Below are 13783 nucleotides of genomic sequence, written 5' to 3' on the forward strand. Positions count from 1 at the left end.
GATGGCCGAGACACACATGATCTCACAGGGAACGGGGCAGCATGCACAGGTCCTGAACGGGTCTGCACCAGATGAGGTCTTAGAGTTGAGTGAAGTAGACACAGACCTACCTCCACCCCTAAGCAAAGCTTGCTCCAGCTGATGATTCCATTATAATTCAATAGAGCCACAACGAGGTCTCTGAACAGAGGCTTCTCCTCCTCAAACCAGCTCAGCTCCTTAAATTTGTCCTGTGGTGTTTTCTGCCTTGAGGAGAACACAACATTTTACGTCCCATTTCTCCTAGGATAGCAGAGCTAGAATGGGTTGCTGTCATTGTCACCGCTCTTCAGCCCAGATTACAGCAGAAGGTCCTGTCTTCCTGGCTGTGGATGCCATACTTTTGATGACAGAACCTGTAATTATTATATTAGGTTCCCGGGAATCACGCTTGACATGTACAGAACCTTTTGGCTAGATCAGTTTTGTAAGAGAATCCCTGGCCACCTCCTAACCCTTTCCTTCTCTAAGTGCAGATCTCTGTGTAATTTGGGTTCCATACTCTTTTTACCTATCAGGGTATAAAGCCCCTAACTTTGTCAAAAAAAAAAATAAGTTATGTCTATCCTTACTGATTTATGCCGATTTTTCCTCGTGTTGAAGACTGTGGTAACTTCACATGTTAGTGGAAGTGGACTTGTTTAGGTGTTTATGCTGGTTTTGTGTTTTTTTTTTTTTTTTTTGGTTTTGTAACCTGAAATTTATTCAACTTTTTTTGGGTGGGGGGGTGGGGGAGATGAGACAGGATTTCCCTGTGTAATGTTTTATTCAATTTATTTATCTATTTATCTATCTATCTATTTATTTATTAAGGATTTCTGCCACCGCCTCCCATTTCCCTCCCCCTCCCCTGATCAAGTCTCCCTCCCTTGTCAGCCCAAAGAGCAATCAGGGTTCCCTGCCCTGTGGGAAGTCCAAGGACCACCCACTTCCATCCAGGTCTAGTAAGGCGAGCATCCAAACTGCCTAGGCTCCCACAAAGCCAGTACATGCAGTAGGATCAAAAACCCATTGCCATTGTTCTTGAGTTCTCAGTAGTCCTCATTGTTGCTATGTTCAGCAAGTCCGGTTTTATCCCATGCTTTTTCAGACCCAGGCCAGCTGGCCTTGGTGAGTTCCCGATAGAACATCCCCATTGTCTCAGTGTGTGGGTGCACCCCTCGCGGTCCTGAGTTCCTTGCTTGTGCTCTCTCTCCATCTGCTCCTGATTTGGACCTTGAGATTTCAGTCCGGTGCTCCAATGTGGGTCTCTGTCTTCTTTCATCGCCTGATGAAGGTTAATATTCCGGAGGATGCCTATATGTTTTTCTTTGGGTTCACCTTCTTATTTAGCTTCTCCAGGATCACGAATTATAGGCTCAATGTCCTATATTTATGGTTAGAAACCAAATATGAGTGAGTACATCCCATGTTCCTCTTTTTGGGTCTGGCTTACCTCACTCAGGATAGTGTTTTCTATTTCTGTCCATTTGTATGCAAATTTCAAGAAGTCATTGTTTTTTACTGCTGAGTAGTACTCTAATATGTATATATTCCATACTTTCTTCATCCATTCTTCCATTGAAGGGCCGTGCATCATGTTTTAGGGTCATTGTGACATTATCAGTAATGAAATCATCCAATGGCCCTATATGACAGTTCATAGTGCAGTATTTCCTGATTTTGGTAAATAAACAGAGGGAGCATTAGCAGCTCATAGTCTTCATGCAGATGTATCAGTCACAAAGGACTACATTATAACAAGCTAGTGATGGAGGTGTAGTTCTGCATGTTTGGAGTGCTGGCGTTAGGAAATCTAGCAGGAAGCCCTGTGTGAAACCTTTGCTTGAGGAAAAGGCTCTCACTGTTCAAGGACTCCACCCCTGAAACCTTGACCACTGCAAGGCTGAGGTCTGGCCCTTTTCTTAAAATAGGTTCAAGGAAATGAAGTAATCCTTATTTAATCTGCTATTGAGGTCCGCTCGCTTTTCAAACAAGTGCGTTTCTGGAAGTCAACGTCGGAATTTCTAGTGACTCACAGGCTTGTTCCCACCTCTGCTGGTCCCCACACCTTGTCGTCTTCTAACCTTTTTCTTCTCAGAACGTAACAGCTACACATTGGCTAGCACATTAATTTCTCAGTTATGAGTCACTTGCAACATAAATCATTTGTTGTCAGGAAGTTTTATTTATTGAAGAGAGAATCCCCAATAAAGATTCCTTCATTGTATGACTCTGGAGAGTATGGGACCATCGTGATGTGTCCTCCATTAGATAACTCTGCCATAACAGGAGTTTTAAAGCTTGCGGCTAATTTAGATCCAATCAGCATATTAGTTAACATTTCTAGGTGTTAGGCAATGTGTCTACCTCTTTTGTATTTAATATCATAATTTTTAATAATGAATTGGAAGCACCCTTTTGTAGATGAACTCTGTGACCCCTTCCAATGGGATGTGTGGAAGACTAATCTCAAGGGTACTCAAGGAGGAAATAGGTTATGTGACGGTGTGAGGTTAAGTGCCGCGCACCACGCCCCCATGTCTGTGCTCGGTACGCTATTACCCAGTTCGCCAGCTTCGGGCAAGGGGGCTGGAGGTTAAAATACACAAACACACACAGACAGTGACACGGGTCATCCTTGAATTTCCCAAGAATGCCCCTTTTATAGTGTTCAGAGGCAGATTATATAGAGATAACCACACCCCAGTCAAACCCACCAGAAACCACTCTCTTGCTATCAGGAACTCTTGACGGTCTCATGCTCAGAGCAGCTGTAGGCACTCAGATCAGGGGATTACAAGAAATTCAGGATCTGGGGTCTCACTGCTCCCAACAGTTAAGATTTAAAGGGCTAGCCAGGCGGTGGTGGCACACGCCTTTAACACCAGCTCTCGGGAGGCAGAGGCCGGTGGATCTCTGTGAGTTTGAGGCCAGCTTGGTCTACAGAGTGAGTTCCAGGACTGACTCCATAGCTACTGAGAAACCCTGTCTTGAAAAACAAACAAAAGAAAATTGTCAGGAGGGACCTGGTGGTTCAACCCTGTGATCTCAATTACTTAGGAGTCTAAGGCAGGAGGATCACAAATTCACTTTTCTGATATGCAGAGTAAGTCCATGTTCAGCCTGAGAATCTTCAGACCATGTCTCAAGATAAAAGTAAAGCTTGGGGTGTGGCAGAGTGTGTGCCTAGTATGTGCAGAGTGCGAGGTTCAAGTCCTACCTCCCACCCCAAACCAGCTTTTCCCTTTTGAAAGATGTATGTGAGGGGGAGGGAAGTTTGAGAATGCATGTGTGAGCCTGCCTGCATGATTTTATGTTTACAGTGGGAGTGCAGGTGTCTGTGCAGCCAGAGGAGAGCAGCAGGACCCCTGGAACTGGAGTTAGAGATGGTTGTGATGGGGCCTGAATCTGCATCCTCCACGAGAACAGTGAGTGCTCTTAAGCACTGAGCAATTTGTCCAGCCCCAGTTTTCTGTTTTGACAACTTACGGTAGCAACAGTTGAGACAGGGTCTTTTACTGACGCTGATACTGCAGGAAGGCTAACTAGCACCTGGTTGCCTGGGTTCTGCTGGTCTCCACTCCCAGAACTTAGGTTTCAGGCAAGGCCGTGCTGAGGATTCACACTCATGTCTCGATGCTCTCCAAGCAAGTGCTCCTACCACTCGTACCTCCTTAGCTGCTGAACAGTTTTGAATGTCACTTTTTGGGGGAGCAGTAATATATAAGAATCAGATTTGTAAAATTCTGATTTTTCATTTTTCAAAGGATGACTTCTTTCTTCACTTCTCACCAACAGATCCCAGCTTTGGTAATTTTCCCCTCTGGTCTAAAGAGGGAATAAATCAATGCATAACTACTCAGGCATAGTCGGAGTTGAAAACTAGACTTCTGTAGTCTTCTAACCTTCTAACTTTGTATCTTACACACCCTTTCTAACAAAAGGTAAATGTTCATTTTCTTGTATCCTTTGGGCTTAACTGTTTGTAAAGCTTATTGTGAGCCATGGATAATATTAAGAACCAAGTAAGCTTTAAATATGAGTATTAGTTACCAATAAAAGAAACAAACTATGTTTGTCATCTTGGAGTAATTAGAAACAGTGGATATATTAGAAGGAGTACAACGTTAGATTTACCAGGGATGCCTTTATATCAGGGTGGTTCAGGAACCCTGATCTCTATTTTTTTTTTTTTTAGAACATTGTTACTGGAGTTGAAAAGTTTTCAGTTCTTGACACAGCAGAAAGGGTTTTGTTTTGTTTTTCCTAGATCTGTTTATTGTTTCTAAGTCTAGATGGCTAGGAGATGAGGAACATAGAATACAGGTCAGGGTTACGTCTTGGCCTCATAGTTTAGCCTTGCTCCCATGAAACCTGTACTATAGGGTTCTTCTAATCTTGGGCTCACTTTGTTTCTTAACTAGTACCTGACCGAGTTGTGTCGATGTGTAAACTTCCAAGTTGTCAGTCTTGAGTCTTCAGGTGTGAATGTTGTGGGCATGGAGCCAGTCCCTGAAGCAGCCATGCCGAGTCTCAGCACATAAGAGCTTTGGAGCCTGAGGATGTGTGATGTTCTTACTTCATCTCTCAGGTTTCCCAATTAGGTTAGTTTCCTTCTTGAGAGAAGTGACACATTTTTCCAGAGAAAGGCAACAGTAAGCGGGAAGCCTTCCTGTTATAAGGCAGGACACCATCAGTATGAGGCTATGGACACTTGGAGAGCTGTTGGCACACAGATGTACTAGGACGTGAGCTAGGTGAAAAATGTGGAGTTTGATTGTCTAGGCCTTGAGTCAACCACTTCTGTGTTGTGATAAGTGTGTGTGCCAATTAACTATGCCATTTTAAGTATATAGTTCCACAATTCCCATTGTTCAGCATGACCACCTTCCACCTCCAGAACTTTTCATCTTCCGAACTCAGACTAATCAGTAACTGATCAATACCCACCCTCACCTGGACCTGGAAACACCTGTCCTGGCTGTTCCTAAGACTTCAGTTAGCTTAGACACTCAGAATGTTTATAACGGGCTTATCCCATTTAGCCTACTGTCTTCCAAGTTTACTCTGCGGCTGTGTGTACTCCCTTGGAAGACTGAATCATGTCCTATTGGATGTGGATACCACTTTTAATCTGTGCATTTGTGTGTTGATTTTGGGTTGGATTACTTGTTTTTGGTGCCATTTGCTTTTGAATTACATCGGTTACAGAACTCTATTTGAAATTTTGACAGGTTGTGGTTTGAAGGGTAAACATGGTCTTGCCAGTGTGTATTTCCAGTAAATGAAAATCTGGTGCATCCATTCACCACAATTGTGGGTGCCCGTGTTGTGCGTCATGCTTGGGGCTCTGAATACAGTTGTACATGACAGACATGGTAGCAGCCATCGTGGACTGGGAGCGTGTGTGGAGAAGTAGAGTACTGCTTACATAGTATCTTGACAGCATGTGAGATCACAGCTGTGCTGATGAGCTGCTGTTGGGATAGCCCTGGGGTGCATTCTGAAATGGAGGGAGACACTAAAGGAGAGAGCTTTGATGGAGAAAGTCACCTACAAAGGCCTCTTTGCCTATCCAGGAAGCAAGAGAAACCCAAGAGCCCTAGACTGGGTGTGAGCACGTAAATACTTTTTAAAAAGTATTTATGTATTTCTATACTGTGTGTGTGCACACATTTGCATGTATGTGCCGTAGCTCATGGACGTTTACAAGTTGATGGGGCAGACCTTGGGTTAGGAGCAGTATATTCAAATCTGTGGAGATTAGATGAGTAATTTAAGAAGTCTCAGAAGGGGGCGGGAGGAAAGAAGAAAATCTGCCATCACTGGGAAAGAAAAATTGCCTTTTGTTATGAAGAGGAAGGAAGAAGAGGATGAATGCAGGCTTCAGATAGACCAGGGACCCAGTAGGGAGTGCTGAGAATGCCAAAGGCTACTTTTAAAGGTGGCATATTTTCTATAACTGTTTTCTGTCCTCTCTACGGTTCAAAAGTAGAACTGATTGTGAGGGCTGATGGGAGTGTCTTTTTTCCTTGTCGCCTAGGTAAACCCATGTGCCTGGGTGAAATCTAGAGTTTGTGAGAGAATAAGGCATCTTCTTTTAATTTCAGCTCCACCTATAGAAGTTTGCTTTGTTAAAAAAAAAAAACCACCAGGTGGTTTATTATAATATTATTGACAAGACTATATTTGCATCTGTGTGTATGTGTGTATTCATGTGTGTGTGTGTGTGTGTGTGTGCGTGTGAAGATTTCATCTTCTAAATTTAACAAGGCTTGCTAAGCATGCATTTTATTAATTCTTAAGACATTCTAATTTACTATGGCACAGTAATACCTGAGGGTGGGGTAGAGGTCACATTGATTTCTTTCTCCCCACCTTGGTGGAAAAAAGAAATCATTATTTTAGCTCAAAGCTATTCAAGTAAGTCCTTGCTCCGTTTTCCCACCCTGTCTTCAGTGATATTATTTGGAGTCAGCAATCAATGGATTCCATCCCTCTGAGACTTGCTTAACCTACAGCCGCTGATATAATCCAGGCAAGAGCTTGTTACTTTATCTGAATTGTCCATCGCTACCTTAATGAGTGAAATGGTTAAGGAGAGGAGGGGGCGAGCCTTAAGGAATGTGTGTACCGTTGGAGCTGAATATTTCAGCGTATATGGGGAGAGGGAGGGTGAGAGAGAAACCCACTTACATCACTAGAACCACATCGAGTGTGAGCCTTGCAGGTTAAGAGACAGACTACAGTGTCTTGCTTTCTGCGGGAAGCAGCAATGCCGTTTGTTTCCTAAGAGGGATTTTTTTTTTATTTAGAAAAGGAAGCTTTCTCTACCCAGGAAATGGCTTTCCTTGTGCGTTGCTATGCCAACTGCCTGCAGCCATGGTCCTCCAAAGTAAGCACAATAATGTAATTATATTGATGTATTTCATTCAGACTCATGCTTCTTGAGATTGTGTGTGTGTGTGTGTGTGTGTGTGTGTGTGTGTGCAATGTGTGCATGTGCTGTGTTTCTGTCAGTGACTCCGGCTAGCAGGCATGCTTGTGTTGAGTGTGAGGGACAGACATCATTACATTAAATGTCCATCAGTGTCATACCACGGAGATTAATTGTGCAAACTTGGTTAGTGGAGTGGGACAGAGATCACTGGTCACCACTGTCAGCAGCTAGGGAGGAGGTCCTGATTCACATGCTCTGCCCTGATTTTTTTCCTCTACCCCCCCCCCACCCTGTCTTTCTTTTTTTTTTCCTTTTTCCTTGTTTGGAGGGGTCTGTACGTGTGATTGCAAATGAAACAAGAGTGTTAACAATGCTTGGCTGAATGCTAGAGACTGGCTTTTCACCACCCTGGCTAATATAATTCTGTATTAAGCCTTTTGGAGGGGAATCTGTGTGCAGTCAGCCATTTTAGCTTTTTTTTTTCCCCCCCCTTTTCTTTTGCCTCTTGTTCTTCAGCCTCAGAAATGATCTTGTTCTCTCAGACGCCCGAAGGCCGGGTGAGGTTCCCTCAGCCTTGTCAGAGACTCGGAGGGTTAGAGTTTCAGCGTGATAAAAATGGAGCCGAGCCCTGTCGTTCTGATTCCGTTTCTGTCTCCCAAGTGTGAAGGGTTTTTAAGCTCAGCAGTAGTGACACTTTAAGCTGCAGCCCGGTTTTTTTTCCCTCCTCCCTCTTTTTTTTTTTCTCCCCCTTTTCCTTTTAATTTCATGCTGTAGAGGGTGACTTGCCGTCGTGAGAGGTTGGTACATGATGTGTAAATTCAGTTCAACATATGTTTCTTCATTATGAAACCGCTGGCCGCACCTGCTAGCCATGGAGTTCTGGGCCAGCAGGAGAAGCAGTCCGTAAGTATCCAAGCGCTGCCGGCCGGCATCACAGGCTGCCCGGCTGGTGGGCAAGCAGTGTGGGAAGCAGGCAGGGAGCCGCTCCATGAGCCTTGCTCGGGAGTGAGTCTGCTCAGAGGAGGGAGGAGGGTGAGCTTCAGTTCTCTCGCTCTTCCGATTTTGTTGTGATTTCTAAAAATCTTAAGCAAGATTGACAGTTTGTTTAAGGAAGACCAGTAGCATTGGGAAATACTGGACGACTGATTTTTCTCATTAGAAAATAATGTCGCTCTCACTAAACCTCCAAGCAGTTTGTCTGAGAACCCTTTCTTTGGTTGAATTCTGTGAAACATCATGAGAGGTTCCGGCCCATGGGAACCTGGCACAGGATGCACGCGGAGGTGGGCGGGAGGGTGGGGGGCTCTGGCCATTGATTCGGTAATAAAACCATCAGGGGTACACTTCTGACTTGCTAACATCTGTTAATCGGTGATGTAAGTACACTAGATTGTTTTAATGCCACAGAAAAAAAAATTACTGCTCCTTTGTAATTGGTCCCGTGAGTCAGCTATGTGATTGTCTTGCCGAAATCCCACAGGCAGCAACTGCTGCTTGTGAGAAACAGATTTCTGTGTCTAACTCTGGGTCAGAGCCTCCTGTTCCAGGAATACGTGCACGCCTGTGCTGCTACTTTTGTGTGAGCATGTCACAAGGTTTTTTTTTCCATTTTGCCAGCTCATGACATTGATGTGTATATGTGTGTGGTGTATGCATGCATACACATTACACATATGCATGCACACACACATAATATTTCAATTAAAGTGCTCGAGTTTACACAGGCATTTTAGAAGTGTTTCCTTACATACCCTAGGCCTGTACAGAAGGATATAGGAGTTAGTTTTAATGTATTCTAAGAAGTGATATAATGGTGTCAAACCCCCCAAAATTATATATATATATATATATATATATATATATATATATATATATAAACCACTAAAGCCTTGAAAATGAGCAAGCAGGATCCGTTTAGGTTTAGGTTCGCGTGTGGAATCTGGTTTTGTCATCACGAAATGAGCATTTTAGGTGGGTGCAGGAAAGTTCCTTAGGTGCAGTGATTCTGAGGTCACGCCTCACCTGGTGAGTAAGCCTGTTGTTCTTCAGCTGGAGCTGCTTGCTGGCAGGCTTCAGTGCTCTGTTCTGTCCTAGCTCTGTCCTGCTGGGTTCTAGGCATGCTTCGTGGTTTGAAATCTCTAGAAAAGAGCAATTCTTTACCTCCCTTCACGGAAGAAAGTCCGTTAGAGAGCTTCCGCTGGAGGTTGACTTCAGTGCAGGTCTTTGGCCTGTAGGTCCTTGTACTTAGGCGTCCAGGTAAAGAATGCCTGTCACCCTGCGCTTGAGGCTCACCGGAAGACTCCTCCCATTGTAGGCTCACTGTGCGCCTTTCTCATGTAACCTTTCCCAGATGGGAAGGGGCGGCATGCTTCCTAACGTACAGAAAATTATTAAAACCATTGATTGGCCAGGGAACAAAATCTCTTAAAATTTTGTGGAAACAAGAGCTGTTGGAACGTTGAGCACTGGATATCCGCTCACTAACAGGAAGCGATGTGTGTTCCACACCCGATTTGCCTCCCATTAAGTACTTTATAGCTCACTAAAGGAAATGGTAGGATTTGCACCCAGAGCACAGAGTGCAGGGCGCCGGCAGCTTGTGTTTCTGAGGTCCTTCTGTCAGTCATTCTCTCATCCATTCAGATTGTTGTGCTGTCACTTGGCAACCAGGCTTCAGGGTGCATGGGGAGCTGGATGAGAGAAAACAGCGCTGGTCCTCAAGCAATGGTGGTTCAGTCCATAGTGATGAGCAGAACGGAGGAGAAAACCCTCTTTGTGCTCCTACAGTGCTGTACCAGCAACATGTCACAACTGACTTTAGTTGAGTCATTCACTAAATTCAAAAGTATCTCAGGTTTTGCTTCTCTGTACTGTGGCTCTTTAAATGCCTTCTCCTTGGATTACAGAAGGAAGTACGTTGGTGCAACAATGAAATGGGGGACTCCGTTACCATGTTTTGTAAAGTTCTGCCACACCACACAGAGAGGTCATCTCTGTTGCTGGGCACTACGCATAGTACATATTCTTAAGTGTTCTCATTAAATTGGATCTTTGGATTAGTGGAATCTTATTGAACCTCTTGAGATTTTAAAATGTTTGAATTCTGTGTATTTTCTCATCTCTGTCCCATTGCTGTGGGGCCCATGGGTAACACAGACAATCACAGACATGCACCAGAACAGGACTGCTTTAATTTCGTGTAAGGCTTTTTAGTTGGCCCTTGTGGGGATGTTGCCATTTTGTAAATATAGATACCTCATGAGATCGTAAAAATAAAGTGTTGTTCACATTTCAGAGACGTGTTATAAAGCTGCATTTCCGGAAAACAAACAAACCACAATTGTAATAATTACAAATCAGTGTTGTATGGGAAAAGCTTCCACACTCTCTGGAAGTCGGAGAAAATGTTAGGGTAGCATTAAAGGTCTCCCCTTAAGCCAAGTGTGGTGGTGCACAGCTGTAACGGTACTGGGAAGCTAAGCCAGTAGAGTTGCAAGTTCAGGACCAGCTTGGCTGTATAGGGAGCCCTGTACCTAAAAGTCAACGACAGAAAATGTCTTCTTTACTCAGGGATATCAGCCTCAAAAACTTCTGCAGTTTGAGGCAATTGTAAAAATCCTTCAAATTGGCCACTCTTTCATGGACTTGCTTGCTGCCTTTCAAACTGATGACCTGTGTTCTGTTTGAAAAATCTTACAGAAATTATTGATTTATGCAGCGTTTTGTCTTTACCTTAACTTATACTTAACTAGTAGGGCAAGGCGCCTACTATTGAGCACTGTTTTCATGTCAGATACCATATTTCACATTTTTTTTCCCTAAATTCCTACAGCAGAGCGCTGAAGGAAGGTGTAGGATGGCCTTTAGAAGTGAAGAAACGGAAGTTAAAGACACATAGTATCTTTGCAGTCCAGGCTAACTTAGGTCTAAAACATCCCACTTATGCGGCCAAATCTCCTGTAATTTATCCATCTGTGTAAAATGTTTAATCTTGGCAGCAGTGTTAACAAATGGACCACAAAACTTTAAAATAGTGCTGGCCGTTTATCTCCTCTTGATTCTTGGCACACACGACATTGCAGTCACCATTCTTACACAGGTAGGATACTGGAGGAAGAGTGTTTACTGCACTGCGTGTTGCTTGGAATACTCAAGGTTGCATCTTTCATCTTTGAAATGAATTGCCTTGAGGCCAGAGTGGGAGGGTCAGGAAAGGATGGATGCCTTTTGAACGCAGTTTCTTCCTCCTGACCTGTGCCTCTGCGAGCCCCTCAGCCCCCAGCTCTCTAGTCCTGTTGATCTGACATTGGTTTAAGTCATAAGTATGAACCTTGCTGTGAAGCCTAACTATCACTGAAGTCATCCTCCTGCCTCAGGTTCCTGAGTAGCTGAGATGGGGGTGGGGGCCTCCTCTCCTTTCCTGCTGCTTAACACTTTAAACATAAGTTTCATGTCTTAATAATTTCCTTAGCCATTCCGTTATAACGTCTAATTACCTTACCATAGTCTCTTGCCTCCACTGAAAGCATAAAAATTTTCCTGTTCCTACCCCCTGTGTGTGCCGAAGTGACCCTGCATTTTCCCCAGACCCAGCTTTTACACTTAACCTCCCTCCATCTATAGTAGCTGTGAGTTGTGTGAACCCTAGGATCCATTTGATCACCCCCTCCCTCTCCTCCCCTCTCCTCTCCTCCCCTCCCCTCCCATCGTCTCCATCTCCTCCCTTCTGTCCTCCTTTCCTTTTTTTCTTCTTACTTTGAATCAGGGTCTCCTTTATCTCAGGCTATCAGAAGATAATTTTTGAACTTGCTGATCCTCCTGTGTGCTGTATTTATAGGTATGTACTACCATGCCTAGTACACATGCTGCTGGAGAGTGACCCTGGGGCATCATGGGTGCTTGGCAAGCACTTCAACACCTGGGCTCCTCTGATCCATAAGCTCTTCTCTCTCTGCCTTTGCCGGGGGTGGGATGGAGGCCCTCTTTCCTTAGTCTCTGAACTGCTTGAATTCCATTGACATTTTATATGTGCCTTGGCCAAGAAGATAAAAGATCCCTTAGCTTATATTGTCTAAATTCCTAAGGCCCTTTCAGAAGGTATTTTTTTTTCCCTTTATGGATGATTTTCCTCCGTGCTTCTTAAACTCCAGGCGAGCCAGTCTGACGTCAGGCATTTGGTCCCCGTGCGTTCCCAGTCTGACGTCAGGCATTTGGTCCCTGTGCTTTCCAGTTACTTGGCTTGCACTTGCTGCACGTTGCTTGACTTGACTTCTTCCACCTCTCTTCAGCTTTGTTGGTACTCTGTCTCAGCAGCAGGGATTCAGGCGAGCACGCTAAATAACACGTTCAGTCCTCGTACTTCTAATTGGCGCTCAGAAATAGGCGTGGCCGTCATGGAGACCCCAGAAGTCCCACCTCGAACGAGTTCTTCCCCCTGTGCACCGTGCGTTATGAGTATGGTTGGGATTTAGAACTGTTTGTCGGCTGTTGAGAATACAGAATAAAGGGGGCGTTTCAAGGCTGGCAGAATAACATGTGGGACTCAAAGCTGGGGCTGCACACGGTGCGGATGCCGAGGGATCCAAGGACAGCAGACTCATCACTGCTTGCATGGCCTGTGTTCCAGAGGAGTGCGAGGTCCAGTGGCTGGTAGCTTTGATGAAGGGCTAACCTGAGGACGTAGAGTGAGTATGATGTATGCTAACTAGAGCAGGTTTAGGAAAACTGCGTAGGGAAAGCAAACACAGAGCAAACTGCTTCTCACCTCAGCAGTTTGACCTTGTCAGTTTGCGTTGGTTAGGGTAGCTCTTTAACGTTTGATTGATGCCACGCCCTTAACAATGAAAAACATATCCAGCACTAATTACAGACAGAAAGGCAGGGTTCCTTCTCAGGGTCAAAACTCCTCCTTCTCTTATCTGATCTCTCTTTTGTCCATTATGACAGATCTCTTTCCTGGGATGAAATAAACTTATCTCTCGGGAAGATTTTCCTCAGTACTTGCTCACAGAGAGGCCCAGAGGAAGCGAGATCCTATTGTATTGTTCAAGGACAAGGTCATCCTGCCTTGGATTTGGGCCAAGAAACCCTGGCAACAAATTAGATCTTTTTAGCCTTGTTAGAAGTGAAGAAATATATTTAGAAACTTGCCAAGGCATTACATGTGCTGTTTACACGTGTGCAGTTTTGAAATAAAAGGTCTTTTTCATTGTAGTGCACACACCAACTTCACCATTGGCCAGAGGGAGCAGTGTCCTTCATAGCCTGGCTGTTAAATATTGTTCAGGAATGATCCACTTGAAACTACCTGAGGATAAAGTCAATTGATTAATGAAAAAGAGAATGTTCAAGTGCCCCTCCTCCCATTTAACTGTTTAACTATGACAAGACCACTGATCATAGTATCAATATCTTTTCTTAGGCCTTTGAAGTACTGATATATGATTTTCACCAAGTTAAATGCTCCGGAGGTTTAATGTTAAAGGTATAATTATTCATTAAATACAGTTTTCCATATTGTTAGTTCCCCTTGGGTTTAGATTGGACTACAGTCTTAAATATTCTATTCAGGCAAACTGTTAAGAATTCTTCTTGAGGTATAGCTCAGTGGTATGACATTACTTAGCATGGATGAGGCCTTGATTGATCCCCAATTTGGTTAAAGAAAAGAGAATAGCTCACGGCTGTCGTGTCTGTAGTTTCCTGTGTTTTTGTGGCTTTCCTGTTCAGATCAGTAGTCATTATCCTCACATTTCATTTGGATTTTTGGTTTGATTATGAACTTAAAAATATTTTTAAAAGCAAAATAAGTTATGTGTGTTG

General features: G+C 44.0%; 1 protein-coding gene across 7 annotated transcripts in view; it reads left to right on the forward strand.

The window, feature by feature from the left end:
• Window positions 1-13783, forward strand: part of Rapgef2 (Rap guanine nucleotide exchange factor 2) — a 199711-nt gene that overhangs the window by 116336 nt on the left and 69592 nt on the right. The window contains exon 1 of one of the 7 annotated variants that reach the window (XM_041658939.1): window positions 6821-6916. The exons of 5 other annotated variants lie outside the window; for them this stretch is intronic. In XM_041658939.1, the coding sequence (XP_041514873.1) occupies window positions 6863-6916 (54 nt within the window). In that variant the 5' untranslated portion in view covers window positions 6821-6862. Of the gene's footprint in view, window positions 1-6820; window positions 6917-7629; window positions 7865-13783 lie in introns of those variants that run through there. One more of the 7 variants, XM_041658938.1, reaches the window with a different exon arrangement.

The sequence above is a fragment of the Microtus oregoni genome, unplaced genomic scaffold (genome assembly GCF_018167655.1).
Source record: "Microtus oregoni isolate MIOR12 unplaced genomic scaffold, Mior012 000010F_ref0000083, whole genome shotgun sequence".
In the NCBI taxonomy this organism is placed as follows: domain Eukaryota; kingdom Metazoa; phylum Chordata; class Mammalia; order Rodentia; family Cricetidae; genus Microtus; species Microtus oregoni.